The sequence below is a fragment of the Natator depressus genome, chromosome 17 (assembly GCF_965152275.1).
Source record: "Natator depressus isolate rNatDep1 chromosome 17, rNatDep2.hap1, whole genome shotgun sequence".
Classification (NCBI taxonomy): Eukaryota; Metazoa; Chordata; order Testudines; family Cheloniidae; genus Natator; species Natator depressus.
The window spans coordinates 17,543,216-17,561,377 of NC_134250.1; the positions used below are offsets into that span (position 1 = coordinate 17,543,216).

The 18,162-nt window shown below is 42.2% G+C and overlaps 1 protein-coding gene across 5 annotated transcripts in view; it reads left to right on the plus strand.

Annotated features, from left to right (window-relative positions):
* The window catches only part of CAMKK1 (calcium/calmodulin dependent protein kinase kinase 1), a 200,154-nt gene that overhangs the window by 60,701 nt on the left and 121,291 nt on the right, over window positions 1-18,162 (plus strand). For all 5 annotated transcript variants that reach the window (XM_074974887.1, XM_074974891.1, XM_074974888.1 and 2 more), the window contains exon 2: window positions 11,587-12,156. In XM_074974887.1, coding sequence (XP_074830988.1) covers window positions 11,689-12,156 — 468 coding nt within the window. In that variant the 5' untranslated portion in view covers window positions 11,587-11,688. The remainder of the gene's footprint in view (window positions 1-11,586; window positions 12,157-18,162) is intronic.

The following is an 18,162-nucleotide window of genomic DNA, read 5'->3' on the forward strand; positions in this document are numbered from 1 at the left end:
TGGAACCTTCCCTGTTACCTTACCCAGGGAAAAGGGACCTACTTAACCTGGGGCTAATATATCTGCCTTCTGTTACTCTCCTGTAGCCCTCCGGCCTGACCCTGTCACAGTATGTAGAAAATCAGTGCATGTGTAATTAAGTGGATAATCCTGTGGTTTCACGAATCTGTTTTAATGCCTATAACATAGCCATTAATGCAGACTACTGTACATAATGCCCAGTATGTGAGAGTGTGCATACAGTCAGCAATAACTATTGTCCCAGAAGAAAACCCAAATGTTTATTAAATTTGTGTTTCTTTGGTCAGGGTCACAGTTTAGTCTAACTGTTGCTTCTTTAGCAGCTTTTCCTGACTTTCCAGAAACCTTTGATGAGATTCCACGATGGGTCCCACTTGAGCCACAATGCAGACAACAGGGACTATCTATTATTGTAACAAACAAAGCCCTTGTTAAAAACAGGAAGCAGACTCCTTCTGCACTGTTTATTCATGCAAATATATGTACATGAAACCACTTTCATTGCCTTGCATTTTTCTCTCCTTTCCTTTCAAGCTACAAATAAGAGAGTCTTTCCATAATCTTCTGCCCTGTGCTGATTCTTAGAGGGTGCACCTTGATTACCACACTCTTACTGAAAGGCCATGATGCTTTTTCAGTGTTTCAGAGATAATTTGTTGAGTGTCATATGGCCCTGCTCCTGCTCTAATTGAAGTCAAAGGGAATTTTGCCACCCTGTGGGACCATCCAGCCCAACTTTTGGAAACTACTTCTTAAGTTCCAATTCCAGTGGTTCCCTTTTTTCCATTAATTTGTCCTTGAATGCCTTTTCTAGGGCAATTCCAAGACATCATTACAGAGAACACAAGAAAATGGCTTGCCTGAGACTAATCCATTTATTTATTTACCTGGAAACAATCCAAGTATTTTTTATTTTTGTTTGCTGTTTAGCTTCCTATTGGCACAGACGTTTGAAAAGCCATTATTAAAAGGAAACTTGCTCAGTGTTTTGAATCCTAAATGTAGTGTGGTGTCTTCACTTGTTACTTTGCTGTTGAATTAGCTGGGTCAAGACACTTCATTATTAATACTTAAAAATACCTTAATCATTATGGTTCATTGACTCTGATGTCTTCTATTATTTTAAAGCAAACCTCTCCCCCCAAACAACAACAAAAACAACCCACACTTGGTTATTGTGCTAGTTTCCTTCAGCTTGTCCTATGGCCTGCTGCAAATTTTGTCTTTCTCAGAAAAAAATGGAGTATTACAAAAATGTTGAATGTATTTGGGATGGAGGAGGTTGGCATATACATAAAGTCCAAGTTGTATGTCTGTGTTGGTCATCTCTACAGGATAGCATGTTCAGGAGAGAGACATGGCCTAGTGTTCAGAACACAGGACTACTCACATCTAATACCAAATCCTTCTGGGCGACTTTGGGCAAGTTACTTATTGCCTGATTTTCAGAGGTGCTGAGCACTTTCATTGACTTCAGTAGGATTTAAGGGTGCCCAACATTTCTGATAATCAGGTCATTAACCTCAGAGCCTCAGTGTCCCCAGGAATTTACTCCAGAGCTGACAATGGAAGGCCATCAGGAAAGGAAAGAAACAGTAAAATAAAATAATCTGTTATAGTCATACAATGGGAAACATTAAAGTACTAAAATAGAGATGTGTTCGAGCTACATATTGTGTTTGAGCTACATATTTTGGATCTGGAATCAAAATTCAAGAGATCTTTAGAAGCCAGACTGTAGCTGGTCCCATCTCTTCAATAAAAGATATAAGACAAACCTGCAACAGAAAGGAAATTTACAGCAATGGTTCAGAGATCCCATATGTTTAGGTCCAAATTCAGCCAGAATGTAATTGGACACTTTCCGATTGGACATTTCAATGGGAGTTGCACCCACTTAACCCAAGTTAAAAATGAGTCCCCAGATATAACTGTGGACAGTAAAACAGTGTTGTAGCAAAAAGAAAAGGAGTACTTGTGGCACCTTAGAGACTAACCAATTTATTTGAGCATAAGCTTTCGTGAGCTAGTGTCTTATTTCATCACGGTCTTGGGATTTTAAGCCTAAATGCTAACTTTCCTTTCACTTGAATAGATTTGCAACTCAGCCCTTTTAGTCTCCCTAATGTTTTTTTGTTATAGGAATTTTCTTAAGGAGAATTTTTTTTTAGTGTAATTTTTGGTTGATTATTGCTTATATATGCAATTAGTGTAATTGCATCTGATTATGCCAATTAGAGTAATCATAAAATTAGAACATGCAACGATGAAGTATAATGCATTTGTGAAGTCTTTTGTAAAATTTCCTGAACCACGTATACCAGCAAAAGATGGTTATTTTCTTTTGTTTTGGCTGTTGTGTGTTTGAGTGTTAAATTCAGCATCCTGGCTTGCTTCAAAAGAGAGATTTTTTAATTTATGTTATTAATTATTCTTAATATTCATATTGTTATTCATATTATTTATTATTCTTACTTGTGATACAGTAGGACCTAGTGACCACAACTGAGATCAGCCCCCACTGTGCTGGATGTTATACAAGCACCTAGTAAGAGACGGTCTCTGCCTACAATCTAATAGTCAAGGCAGAAAAAGGAGGTAGTAGTATTGCCATTTTACAAATGGACAATAGTGACACAGAGCGATTAGGTGATTTGCCCAAGATCTCACAGGGAGTCTGTGGCAGAGCCAGGAACTGAACCCAGATCTTCTGAGTTCCAGTGCAGGGCCATAACCACAGACCATCCTTCTGGTCTCCTCCATTCACTAGTTAATATTTAGAGCATTCTGAAAGAGATGAAAATTCTTGCACTTACAATCTAATATTCCTTCATGCATCCTACTGCGGTATCTCTGGTGAAGAAGGAGATGGTAGGTGACCTTTTGTTCAGGCACTGTGTTGCTTGGGAAGCAGCTAGACATGAGGAAAAGAGTAACAGCTTTGGAGCTTAGAATTGTTTGCAGAAAAGACTGTATAACTCTATGACTGCTGTGCTTAGATACTACAGTGATAAGAACCGTATGTGGCTAGATAGATGTTATGGGGCATGTGTCAGAATAGCATACCCTGGGTATATTTTTGAAGGACAGTAATGGCATCTCTTGTCTCTGCCCTGTATTAGCAGGTGGTTTTAGAAGCAAGGGGATACTGCCATGTACCAGATCGCATTGGAGGCCATTATTTTCAAAAGTAGCTAGTGATTTTGATTGCTCAACTTGAGATCTCTTAATAGGGCCTGATTTCCAGAGAGTGAGTGCTTAATGCATCATGAAAATCAGCCCCCAAACTCAGAGAGAGAGTTTCAAGGTGGCTACCCAAATGCTTCCAGTGCAAATATTTGCACTCATTGTTATTAATCTTTATTTGTTTGACAATGTAGATCAGGTCCCGAAGTGCTAGGCACTATGTACTAAGAGACAGTCTCTCCTCCAGAGAGCTTACCACTGAAACAGAAAAGGCAAACAATGGGGATCAGAGACACAAAAAGATACTAAGTGACTTACCCAAGGTCACTTGGGTAGTCTATAGCAGAGCTAGGAAATGAACCCAGATCTCTGGAGTTCCAAGTGCCCTAATCACAAATTTATCCATCCATCATCTAAAGAAGAAAATTCTTGTTGACCAAGGGAATGAACCAAACATTGAAGCAAATTTGTGATTTTCATTTCAGCCAGCGTTTGCAAGTACTTTATTGAGCTGCAAAACTAATTAAATTCATCCTCCTCTGGCTTCCACGTACAGTACACAGAGAACTTTTTCAGAAACACGGTCTTTTTAAATATATATTTCATACTGTGCTCTGTGCAAAGCATATCTGGAAAACATGTGCAATCACTTGAAAAATAAATTGCAAAGCTGCAAGAAAACATAATCAACTTTAAAGTGATGGTCTGCGTGCTGCAGGGGAATAGCTCCGTTTAAAGTGAAAAATAAAAAATAAGATATCAGTAAGTAAATTAATTCTGCTCATATAAGCTTATTTGTAGTTTTGGTTCATGTCTGCAGCGTAATCCTTTGATCTAAGACAGATGTTTCACTTTGGTTGGGATCAGACAGATGACCATGTCTAAAGCACCATGCCCACAGATGCAGGATATGGTTTATAGATAGTGACTGTGCGGTTCAGCTTTGTTTCACTTGAGGTGCTGGCTCTGGGTTGCTATTCAGAATCCTGCTTATAAGAGGCAGTAATGTTATGCCTGACAAGTTTTCCAGACTTGGGGCTCTGTCCGCTGTAGATTGTGCTTCAGGAAAATACTCGCTATTTGGTGCTGGGTCTTGTATAATTACAAAGTGTAAAACGAGAGTGGATGGGTACTTTGTTTGCTTATCCTGAAATCAGTTGTTTTGATACTTCCCATTTGTGGTGAATTTAATAGAGAATAAGAACCTTTCTATAAGGTTGTTGTTGAACTAGCCTATTAAGAATTGTTAGAATTCTGCGACAGAGATATAAATCTCTATCATATCAAAAAACAAAACAAACCAACCCCAAACCCTGCTGTAGAGACAAACTCATTTTCCATTGAATTCTGCACATTTGTAGAGTGATATCTACAGAATCTGATTGGTTACCGTGGTGGTCTGTGAATGTAAAGCCTCATCTGGCTTATTACCATTAGTAACTTGCATTACACTAGTGCCTAGAGGCTGCAACCAAGATCAGAGCAAGGTTGTGCTAGGAACTGTATAAACACATAATAATAGACAGTTCCTGCCCCAAGTGCTTACAGTCTGGGGCTTCCAGTACTGTGAGCAGTCCCATTGAAGTCAATAGGCTACTTACCGTAGTGTTTGCATAACGTGGAAAGCGCTTTGGGATCTTTTGGCATGAAGCACTGTATGAATGTAACATTTTATTAACCATTATTCTGTATAGAGTGGCAATATCTCTAAAAATAATGTTTCCTCTGAATATTGTGGGGGTGCCTCAGTTTCCCCTATGGAGTTCTTAAGTATCTAGGTGGTGGGATAAGGGTGTATGATCATTGCAGAGCTCTAGAGGGCAAGTATGTGCAGGGGTCTGGACACAGAGAATGGCCAACACCCTGTTTCCTGGCAACTGATGGTCTGGCCCTTCCCCCTTGCAAGGTGAGAGCTAAAGGGTTGGAGAACAAACGAATCAGGTGACCTCCTGGCCTGGGAAAGGGACAAAGCCCAGAGGAGGCAGGGCTGGGGACATGGAGTGAAGTGCAGACGTGGTTGTCTGGCTCACTGCCCCCAAAATGGACCCAGCTGAGGCGTCCTGTTCTCTGCACCTACAAGCTCTGTTTTAGACCGTGTTCCTGTCATCTAATAAGAAAAGGAGTACTTGTGGCACCTTAGAGACTAACCAATTTATTTGAGCATAAGCTTTCGTGAGCTACAGCTCACTTCATCGGATGCATACTGTGGATGCATACTTTCCACAGTATGCATCCGATGAAGTGAGCTGTAGCTCACGAAAGCTTATGCTCAAATAAATTGGTTAGTCTCTAAGGTGCCACAAGTACTCCTTTTCTTTTTGCGAATACAGACTAACACGGCTGTTACTCTGAAACCTGTCATCTAATAAACCTTCTGTTTTACTGGCTGGCTGAGAGTCACGTCTGACTGCGAAATTGGGGTGCAGGACCCTCTGGCTTCTCCAGGACCCCGCCTGGGCAGACTCACTGTGGGAAGCACACGGAGGGGCAGAGGATGCTGAATGCTCCGAGGTCAGACCCAGGAAGTGGAAGTTGTGTGAGCTGTGTGTCCTGAAGACAGTCTACTCACAGAAAGGAGACTTCCCCAGAGTCCTGACTGGCTTCGTGGAGAGCAGTTCCAGAGCATCGCCCAGGGACTCCGTGACACCGTAGTGTTTGCATAACGTGGAAAGCGCTTTGGGATCTTTTGCCATGAAGCGCTGTATGAATGTAACATTTTATTAATCATTATTCTGTATAGAGTGGCAATATCTCTAAAAATGCTTTGGAACCCAGCCTTGAGACTGTGAGCCAGATTTAAGCAAAAGGGCTTGTGCACTAAAACAGTGGGAAAGAAGGAAGGAATCCCCATTTGCAATGTACGTGCCTTTATGCTGAGCCATGTGCACAGTCAGCCCACCATTCACTGCTCCTGTTGGGTGCAGGGAGGACTAGCACACGCAAACCACCTGATATGTGGTTTGGGCCATGCAGTCCCACACTGCGTATGGGGCCCTCTGGCCATAGCTCTGTTCATGGGCAACACTTACACTCCTTAGGCCTACATTCCTCCAGAGACATGCTGCAGAAGTGACTATATCAGTGTACAAGGTGGGATGTGGTATCCCTGGCAGGGTTCTTTCCTAGATTGTCCCAGTGACTACTGGCTCTTGAACGCCCAATGACCTCTGTATTGGCCCCTGAGTGGCAAACTTGTGGGGTTTTATTTTTTTGTAAAGAAGTCCTTTATTATCATAGCAGTTTTATATATAATACACAGGAAGGATAAATTTAACCTTCCCCCTGCAAAAAAAACCCCTCCCCCCCCCTTAGTTTTTGTTTTTGTGTTATATATACCCTATACAATTCTTTGAAGTCAATTTCTAGGTACTACATCTTTAAATCTCTAAGAACCATGTTGCCAGCAGAAACTGACAGCCATTTTGTATTCAGTCCAGCACAGACTGCTACAAGGGAGACCTGCACGCTGCCCTCTTTCATGGAAATTTTCCATTTGTTCTTTCTTGTTTTGTTGTTCTTTTAGTTTAAAATAATAAGACATGTCTGTTTTGTATACAGAGAGCATGCAGGGAGTTTCTTTCTGAAAGACTGAGATACTGAGGTACTTAGCCTGAGGGTATGAAAGAGCAACCACAGTGTAACACAGATATTACTATTTAATATGTTTCATAAAGCCAGCCCAGGTGCCTCAGGGTCTTTCCTGGTAGCGGGGGAAGGGTTAGACACCCCAGCTGCACTGAGAGGGTATATGTGCAATAGACTGAGCTATCACTTCAGCCAGACAGTCTGAGTGTTTTTACTGTCAGCCTCGCAAATGCCCCAAAAACCTATAATCAGCAGCAGCAGAAAAAAGCTTTGGATGTTTTACTGCTGTTCTGGGTTTGTTTCTTTTTAACTGACACTCTTTAGGGAGCAAGGTGAATTGTAAGTGACCATGGGCTAATGCCTCTTAAGGAAATACCTTGTGTCTTGGAACAACCTAATTTTTTTTTAACAAGAAAATCAAAGCCAGGTTTAAATCCTCAGTGGAGGATGAAATCAGTTGGAATTCTGGAACGGTGATTAATTATTCTCTCAGATAACTCTTTTGTACATTAGATTAAATGGTTTGGGGCTTCTTTTGTTCTGATCAGAAGTAAATGCCAAGGCTGGAGTGTGCACAAACAGTATGAGTAGATCAGTTTGCATGGTATGCACCTCTGTCCAGAGCTGCATCTGTTGCTGCTGCATCCTAACACTGAGCCTGTCAGAGACAACCTGGTAACAAATTGAGTGTGGGATGGATCTCTCTCTTCCTTGACTTAATGACTTCACTAATCCATGGGAATCCATCTCCTTCCCATGCTGTGATAAAGGTCAGTTTCTACACTCTAGGGGCCAAAACTCTTGACTCCAGTGCAAAGCTCAAGCATACAAGTTTTGCACAGGAGTTCTCCACAGGCTTCCCATCTCCAGGCCACAGAGCACTAGTGGAGCTGCTTCAGAGTTACTAGCGCAGTCACAGGGCTGCAGTGTCCACAACCTTGTGCAGGACGTGAACAGGAATTAGCCACGTCTATATGCGAACAACATGTATATTTAGTCTGAAGGCAGCATGCCTCTCTGGGAAGCTCATCCAGATCGTACACACTTACAGTTGATGGAGCATTAATGAGTTATTGGTGGGGTATCGGACATTTCTCTCTCTCTCCCCTTAATTTGTAAGCATCCCTATTCTCTGAAGGGGATTCATGCTTTGGGGTTAGATAGTTTAATGTGGTTTTAATGTAAGCTTTTAAAACTGATCTGCCATTTGATTGCAGCTTCTAATGACTGTGACATTTTTGTCACTTTGTTAAACTGCAGAGAGAGCAGGGAATGATTATGCATGGGAGGGAGAACAGTGTTACTGCAAGGGAAAAATTGTTCAATTTTGCTTCTTTCCATTCTGTGATATTTAGTATGCTAACAAAGCATGAAAACTCTTACCTGTTGGCATGTGATCAGATGTGATCTGGAGTTAAGATTGTAAGCCAAATTCTGCCATTGTTTACACCTATAAAGCCCTATTGAAGTTCATGGGGTTGCATAGATGTAAATGAGGGCAAAATTAGACCCCATATCCTTATCTGCTCATGCAGTTTTTCTCTTAAACCCTCGTGACAGCCTCTTTGCAACAGGGTTCAGCTTCATTATTTTTAATTATGCATTTATTGAGTGCTTAGGGCCAGGACCTTCCCTTGATCTGTGAACAAAATCCCTATGATCTACAGCAAATTCCTGTAAAAAGAAAAGGAGTACTTGTGGCACTTTAGAGACTAACAAATTTATTTGAGCATAAGCTTTCGTGAGCTACAGCTCACTTGGGCCTGGACTAAAGGCGGTAAGCTGATTCTGATCTTGATTTACAAACTGGTGTGAATCAAGTAATTCCATTCAAGCTGGGGTCACACTGGCGTAGGTGACGTTAGAATCAGAACTAGTGTATGACTAATAATTAACAACTCAACTTATGTGTAAAAGACTCAAGCAGGCTAGTGTTGTTCTTGCATTTTTGTACTTCACTAAACACAATCCAGGGTAAGAGAGAAATGCTAGGACTAACCAGACAAAAAATCCACTTAAGGGATTCAGATGTACATGTCCTGCAGCACTGTGTTGTCAGAGATGATTAGTGGGTGACAGCTGTATATTATATATGATCATTTCCTTTTCTGGTCCTATCAGCATTTTTTATAGTCTTAGGTGATTGGTGGTTAGGTTAATGTACCCATCGGATAGCTAATTTCACCATTTTTCATCACCCTTTCAGAATGTATTAGAGAGCAACTCTAACTGTCACGTATTTACACTGCAGCTCATGTACTAGTTCTTTTGTGCCTTTTTTTAAAACTTTTCTGTTGATTATATGGTAATGAATTGGACATGTGAGTATGTGTGACTGCCCCTTAGTAGCTGGAATCGGCAAGGTTTAACTGTGTATCGTTGGCCCTGTACTGCTAACAGCAAAAGGAGAGTGACGTTCTGTACACCACCATGTTCATCCTTATAATATGATTGTGTGGTATCTAATGCAAAGTTTGTCATGTCGGGTGTCTTCAGAAGGCTCATAATGTACTAAGCATAGTTGTTATGGTAATATCATAATAAGTGTTGTTCTAGTAATGTTATATTATAGGTTGTAATTTCATGTATACAGTTATGAGGTTGAAAATGTGTCCTCATGGCTTAAAGCAAGCCCATGGAAAAACTCTCCAGAAGCAGAGGGGCAGTTCACACCTCATCAGAACATGTATGGGACAAACCCAGCCCAGCCTCACAGGAACAAAGGACACTGGCCTAGGCAACAACAAAGGATCTGTTGTACTCTCGAGTGAGTCACCCCCTGTTCCTTTGGTTAGTTTGGGACTGCAATGAGGTAATGCTCACCTGACTCTAAAGGGCAGGGGAGCAAAGCCAAGAGGGAAGAAAGGACACGATAAAAGAGAGAGAGATTTGCCATGCTCTTCCACGTACATCTACAGACATCACACCAAGCGACTGAAGCGCTGATCAAAGGGGAGAGCCTGGCTGAAGAGCAACCAGCCAGTCTGTGGTGAGAAGCATCTAAGTTTGTAAGGGCATTGAAAGTGTTAAGATCAGCTTAGAATGCATTTTGCTTTTATTTCATTTGACCAAATCCGACTTGTTATGCTTAGATTTTAAGTGATTATAAGTCAATCTTTGTAGTTAATAAATCTGTTTGTTTATTCTACCTGAAGCAGTGTGTTTGGTTTAAAGCATGTCAGAGACTCCCTTTGGGATAAGAAGCCTGGTACATATCAATTTCTTTGTTAAATTGATGAACTCATATAAGCTTGCAGCGTCCAGCGGGCATAAATGGACGCTGCAAGATGGAGGTTCCTAGGGTTGTGTCTGGGACCGGAGATTTTGGCTAGTGTCATTCGGTTGCAAGTAGCTGGGACTAGCTTACATGCCAGAGGCTGTGCGTGAACAGCCCAGGAGTGGGAGTTCTCACAGCTGAGCAGGGTAAGGTTGGCTCCCAGAGTCAAGGATTGGAGTGATCTAGCAGTTCACTGGTTCGGATAACACCAGAGGGGAACGTCACAGAGAGTTCCCTTTAGTGCAAGTGGCTAGGCTTTTTCCCAGCAGGAGGTTTGAGATCTAAGTTCTCAGGCGCTAGGATGGACAGTGTAGTGATTATCTTGAAGTCCTATGTGGCTATGGATTTGATGCACTCTGTAAGAATGGTTGGTTCACAATATGTGTTTTTCCATGTGTCATGCTGCGTGATAGGACAATTTCCTGCCCTATCTTTGGGAGATCATATTGTATTAAGTTTATGAATGGTTTATGTATCATTGTGGGTCAGATGTTGCATGCACTCCATCAGGGGAGGGTGAACACAGCTCCTCCAGGAAGTTAAAACAGTAGGGGATGATTAGAGTAAATCATTCAGATGTAACACCTCCAGAGAAGTATCACCTCTCGGGGAGACTCTAATATTCTGGTTCAAACTAGATTCTCCAGAGACCAGCAGACAAGGAAAGGGTACTTGGATAAATAACCTGAGTTTAAACTGACTTGAGGCCTTTCTTGTAACCACATGGAAAACCAAGTTGATCCCTATGTTGGAATTGGGGTTGATCGCTGATAAGCTTTTTAGCATGTGTGTAGGTTCTTTTATTGTTTTTACATTCTTTTTTAAAATGCTTTTACTTTAATAATAAATGTGCTTTCTTAGAAGGAGCTATGTGGTAACTTGTAACTGCTGCAATACACTGTTCAAAGCCCGTGGAGAGAAAGCAAAGCGCAGGTGCTGGCCTTTAAGCAGACTGGCCTGCGGGGGATATCAGAGTGTAGATCTGAGAGCACTGCCACCTTAAAAATCTCTGTCAGAAGGGAGAGAGACACAGATCTCCATCCAGGAGTGGCAAAGACTGGGAGCCAGAAATCTTTAAAAGGGTACTAGGGGGAAATAATGGTGCAGTTGCCCTGAAATTATGACCTGCTGTACCTATAAATGTGATTTAAAACAAGATCAAATGTTTGGCTTGTCATCCCTGTCATTATTCTTTTAAGAGGCTGTACTAATTTCTTCCTTCCCGTATTAGAAACTAACACTATCTGTTGATCTAGATATGAAAAGCAGAAGTATCTTTTAGCTGGCTTCCAGATCAGCTGATAAAATTCTGCCCTTATCACTTGTAAATGTTTTGTAACTAGTTTGTTGATTGGTTTTGCTTTTCCTTCTGGATGTTTTTAACTTGTAGCTCCCTGCTGACATTCTGCCTTCATTTTCTTTGAATCTTTTTCACGTGCCTGCTACTGGAGGTTTTGGCTACATTCTTGCTTAGCTGACGCCATCACTCAGTGATCTTTCATTGTGTTTCCTTCTAGAGATCCATGTGGAGAGAATCCTTCATGCCACATGTTTTCTGTGAGCCCTAAGACCACAGCTGTCTGCAGTGTCATCTGAGATCTTGAGAGTCGCACACCGTTATGGGAGATTCTCCAGCCGACACCACTGATGAAGGTGCAGACGCATGCTGCAAAGACACTCAGACTGACCTGGCAGAGAGAGTAGCAGCCATAGATGTTGCTGTTGGGCCTAATATAGATGACCAAAATGTTCAAGAAGCAATAGAAGAAAATGACACAGTCTTTTCTGACAGTTTAGCAGACATGCAGAGGAATGGGGTCCATAGGGACATGATAACAAATGAATCTTTACTTTCACAAGACCCAGAGGATGTTCATCAGATGAATGTTCCAAAGAAAGCTCCCACTAGGCCTGTCCTATCCAGCAGAAAGTTGTCTCTTCAAGAAAGACCTACAGGAAGCTACCTGGCTTCTACCAATCCTCCAGGCTATGGTCCTTATGCAACAGGACCTTTAACACATATCTCGCCACGTATAGTGAGGAGACCAACGATAGAGTCCAACCGGATCGCCATCTCAGATGCTGAGGTAGGTTTCTTCTCTGCTGTAATGACCATGCCAAGGTATGATGCTGTCTTTTCTGCCTGCTGATAGGAAACTTTAGCCTCTGAAGCCAATAGTTTGAGGCACTACATTTAACTTATGCAAAAATGCCTAAAAACAATAAGAAGTTATGATTATAAGCAACTTGTAGCATAGGTTGTAACATAGGTAAGCAACTTGTATATGTCTGTGCTTTCAACACTTGAAGCAGTCTTTACTTCTTTTGTAAATGGACCATCTGATCATCTAGGTCATGGCCAGATTTCCAAAGAGCTCAGCTCTAGAGCTGGTGAGGATTTTTTTCCTTGGAAAATGCTGATTCATCAAAACCAAAACTTTTGGGGGAAATTTTTTGGTTTTGACAAAGCTTTTGTCAGGAAGGTGTGTTAGATCCAGGATAAAATTTAGAGAGAGAGAGAGAGACCCCAGGCTAGTCTAGCCTATAGCTCAGGAGCTGGGGAGACCCAGGTTCAAGTCCCTGCTCTTAATGAGGTTGCATCTGGGTCTTCCACGTCACTGGTGAATGCCCTTTTTGAAAGGGCTTCGTTTTGTTCAGGTACAGAAAAAAAACAAATTCTGAAATCTCAAATATTTTTGCAAAACAGAATTCTTGTTTTCTGCCCAGCTCTACTCAGCTCCCATTTGGTCGCTTACCTGGGTGCCTAAATGGGAGCTAAGCTTTTTTGAAAATCTATCCCTACATGTAGATGCTGAGCACTCAAGAATCTGGCTCCTTCATAATATATTTCATTCTAGCCACATGCCTGTTTCCCATGTTTCTCTTCTCCTTTTGCTTCCTGTTTCTACCACCCCTTTTCATCTTCCTCTTTCTTTCCTTCCTCCTTTCTCTACTCTGTACGGAAAGATAGCTGCCAAGCTAATACAGTTCAATGACGGGCGGTTTCACGGTGAGGTTTCATCTTTCATCATTAGATAGTAAGAATTTAGTGGCACCTCCTGCTCTTCCCCTCCATGGGAGTTGGAGGTGCCTGACTGCAAAGATCAGGACTGTCCCTCTGCATGTAGTAGAGTGGGGGCAGGATTTGGGGAGTGTACGCGGGAGCTGAGGATCCCCAGCTCATCGCAGTATACTGCTCCTTGGAGATCCCTCTGTGGCAGGGGGAAGGGGGATGGAGTTGAAGGTGGATAGGAGTAGGTGCAAGTGGTGATGGAGTGGGGAGTCTGTGCCTACACAATTTCTGATAGCCTTGCCCTACATAGAGGGGTTGCTGCTCCAGCCCTGAGGTTGCAGTAGGAGGCATAGAACATCTGGGATGGGGAATCTTTTTCCCCCTCCATCACCTGTACTGAGAACCCTCAGCACAATCTGGTCACTCAAGTGGTTGCTGGAAGAGAGAGGTTCCATGGTGGTTTCCACACCATTATTGCTGGCAAATCTCCTTTCCCTCTGGAGGCAGCAGCTAGATGGAGGAATACAGTAGCTTTTCAGGTGGGCCTCAGCTCTTCAGTCTCATAATCTCCTCATGTATTTGCATCCCTTAGTGTGGGAGACTTTAATAGCTTGGGGAGTTCAGTGGGGCAAGGTGCATTTTGTGGTGTCTGAATTGTTTGCTCCATAGGAAGGGTTTCACTGGTGGTCATCAGAGATGAAAGCGGCTGCATGGCCAGTCCACAGGAACGACTTGACAGTAAAGGTGAGGATGGGAAGATGAGTGACTCAGTAAAGATAGGAGGAGTCAGGGCCTGTTGGAAGGAAGAGCCAAGGCCTGCCTAAAGCGATGGGTAATATCAAAAGGTTCAAAGAGTCAGATGAACATCTAAACTATTGGATGCTTAACTAAAGGTTTTAAGGTACTGCCCACACCTTATCCTTATGGGCTAACTCCTAACCTCTTACACCCATGCCACCCTGCTGCAGTCAGTGAGGTGTAGCTGAGGGAAGAGGATAGCTCTGTATTATGGAGGCTACATCGTTTAATAGCTAGAGCATGAGCCTGGAAGTCAGAACTCTGGGTTCTAATCCAAACTCTGCCACTTAGTTACTGAATGATCTTGGGCAAAGTCACTTAGCCTTCCTGTGGTTTAATTTTCCCCTTCTGAAGAATGGGTATAATTCTGCTTACTCCCTTTGTAAATCCCATTTTGATCCTCAGGTGAAAGATACTATAAAATCACAAATTATTATGACTTTTAAACTATTGTTCTGTTGTACTTTTTGGGGTGGGGGACCTTTGTGAGTCACTGAGCAGTGAGATAGGAATTCATTGCACTCTAGCACTAATAAAAGAGAACATACGAATATAACAAACTATAGGCATCTGCAGTATTCTTTAGCCCCAGTAATATGCTTTGATGGAGGTTCAGAACAAATTTCAGAAAACTTACTTGACTTCTGTATGTCAGCGCTGTAATTCTGCAGTGATTTTTACAGTGCTGGGAATGAAGTTTGTTTCAAGGTAACTGCAGTGGAATAATAATATTTATAACAAGCTCCAGTCTGCAGGGAAATTCAAAACAATCAAAACCCTCATATATAAAATCAATATCTTAGTCAATAGATGTTGCTTTTGAAAAGAAGAAGCTTGGTTTGAAATGCAAATGCAGAGACCTTCATTTCTCTGCTCCAGTAGCAGTTTTTTATTGTGCAGTGCTGCATTTTTAATGGTCAGTTTAACATAGCTATTAAGAGCCCTGCTACACCATGACTGAAATACTTAACAAAGCTGTGTTCTATGGAAACTATCATTCATGTCAATGGAGCGTCACTGCAACAGGAAGAGGTGAAGGGATACATTGGCAGAGAGTCTAAGACAGAGGGACCTTGTGCTGTTTTTAAAGACAACAATATTATGGTTCAGGTTTTAAGGGTAGCCTGGAAATCTGTAGGCCCAATCTTGCAGATTTTGATTATGGTTTTTATTATCTGTGTATTTTGCAGTACAGGCTTTCCCCCTCCAGCATTCCTCTAGAATCCTTCATTTGTTCAGTATAGCGTGTGGGTATGTGTGCCCAGAGGTTTTCATCTGTTTCTTTCTGTGTTTGTACAGTACCTAGCACAATGGGCCCCAGCTCCCCAGGCACTACCATAATTCAAATAATGGTATCTTCCTGTTCGCTTTCCAGGCCAGTTTTGCCCTGATTTACATCCAACAGAACCCCACTGGCTTCAGTCAATCATTTTCAAAAAGCAAGGATGAACAGAACTTTCTGTAGTTGATAGTGCCACACAAGCAGGGTTCATTCTTACTTGTATACCTAGGTATTTAGTTGTACCCTGGGGAGCTGGGTGTGCCATTCTGTGTGAACTGAGAAGAGAAGGTGCCCTAGGCTCTTGGATAGGAACCTTCAGTCATTATGTGAGGGAGGGGCAGAGTTACCTTGGGGAGAAAAGTTGCTATGGGTTTGTTTGTTTTTCCCCCTGAGCTTTGATTCTCATAAGCATTTAGGGGTAAATTTATAGGCAGGTTGAGGGATCATGTCCACATGCACACAGATACTTGGTTTCCTGGGAGCAAACTGTAGGTGTTGGTCATGTTAGTGGAATACACATTCCTTAGTACATCAAAGTGTGTCTGTATATTTAAGGTCAGCACTGTTATCTATCCAGAAAAGACTTTTTTTTTTCCCCCATGGAGCCTAATCTTTTATGGCATCTGTATGAGTCGACCACTGAAATAACATCTCCTAGTACTCTTCTAGGAAGTGCCCAGGATAATTGTGCTTCAGTGAGGTGTTTCTCTGTAAGACATTACAAACTGAAATGAGAGGGAAACATGCAGGTCAGTAGGCTCTGGGTCATATTTTGAAAGCTTGGCCTCCATTTTGGCACTAGGAATTTTAAGACACCAGGACTATACTTACACCTAAACTTTTATTTACTCATATGGAATTTTAAAATACAAACTCACATTATTATTGTTGCTCAGTTGTATTCTAGTAGCATCTAGAGGTCCCAACCAACACTGGGATGCAATTGTGTTGAGTGCTGTTTAGACAGATAGGATAGCATCTATGCCCCAAAGAGCTTACAGTTTAAATAGACATGACACACAAAGAGATGTGATGGGAAACTGAGGCACAGGGAGGTGAAGTGGCTTTCCAAAGGTCACACAGGAAGAGCCACAGCCAGGAATTGAACCCATATATCCTGAGTCCCCAACAAGTCCTTTATTATAAGACTACTGATTCAGATAGAGGATAAGAGGCTGCTGCTGACTAATGGAATAACTCCTTTAGCTCACTTGGTGGAGAACGGTGCTGAAGAGTCTGGGCTCTATCTCTGCTGATGAGCCATCCTGTGGGGTTGTTATACATGCTGTTTCCAACTAGGGAGAAGAGCCATAAAGAGAAATGGAGGCTGACTCAAATAGAACTCTACTGGACAGTGGCACGGAAAAGTAAGCAGTGAAGGTGGTTGCTTTTTATTACAGAAAACAGGGCTGATGACGCTGTCCTGTAAGAGATGGCGGGCAGAGGGGAAATATGGGCAATTACAGAGAATGTAGAGCAGAGGCTAATCACTTGACTGGTGAAGCTCAGAGATACATACGTTTGGTATCACAAGGAGAGGTGAGAATGAATAAATGGAGTGATGCGCTGGTATCTTTTGCACAACTACCACCACTATGTTGTTCATCATTTGTTAAGCCTGGACAGTGAGCTCAGGGCTGTAGAGGACACAGTACAGACAGTTCCTCTTCCAGCATACTTACAGTCAAAACAAGATAGATATGGTTGACAAAGATGTACGAGGAAGCTCTCGGGATGAATAGGAATTTGTTTAAAGCTTATGCTCTTATCTATTCATTTGCTTCTTGTGTGCTTCACTGCAGAAGGGAGTCATTAGGATGGATTTGAATGAAGAGAGAGTAGCGACTTGGCAGAGTGGAGTTATGGGCGGGCATGGGGGATATTCCAAGTGTCTTGGTTGACTCCACATTGAGGCTTTTATCCTGCAGGGGATGAAATGAGACTGTGGTGATAATTATGGTCATGCTGTGCTGCTTTTTATACAGATCCCTAAGGAAGCTTTGGTAAACAGTTCCTTTGTGAGCTGAGAGGCCAATAGGGCAGGCTCTCAGACTTGCCTATCCAGTAGTTGAATAACCGCCAGGTTTCAGTGCAGATGGTCTTTCACAAGTCCTTTCCAGGTGAGTCCTGTGGGACACATTTGTACAGAAGGCGTTGGTGACCTGCGTGTGTTAAAGCACCTTTAAAACTGCTCCTTTCTCCTTGCACTGACTGTTTGGCATCGTCAGTCAATGTCTTTCTAGAGACAGTGCATCCATCATTCAGAGCTAGCAGTCATTACCCAAGGTAAATTATAGTCTTTGCAAAAACGAAGATTAAATCCATGAACATCCGTACTTTGTCAGATATGCAGAGATAGTCTACATCAATCAGAAACTAAGATGGATTGTCCAGCCACATGCTGGGATGTATCAGAATTTCCGAGCTGGTATTGGCTATGCTTTCATCAGTCATTATACCAGGAGTTGCAACAGTTCAGTGCTTTGCCACCATAGTTCCTACGTTCAAAACTAATCTCAAAAAAACACTAAAGAATGTGCTGCAGGTAGATGGATGGAATGATCTGGTAGGTCTATCTACTGTGGTTCCCTGATGTATTGTAGAAGAGCCTGTCATACACCTATAGAGATTCTGCTCGTCCTTTTGGGGTTGCTGTTCCTTGCCTAGAAAGCTGAGTGGAAATCGCCTTTCAGGAGAGGGGCTAGTTGTTCTTGGACTGTGGCCCGGGGGACCCGTTGCGTGTGTTCCTTCCCTAACTCTGTAGTACACTTACTCCATAATTCCTTTAAGATTGATTAATATTACTAATGAGATTACTTGCTTTTCATCCATAGGTCTCAAAATGCCTTAAAAAGGGAGTAAAGTGATCTTCAGCTGAAGCACAAAGCATTTTAATACTAAGGTCCGTAACAAGTCATTGCAGAGATTAGAACACAGGTTTCCTGACACAGAGTCCAGTGTTCTGTCTACTGGACTGCACTGTCTCCTTCAGTATTAGCT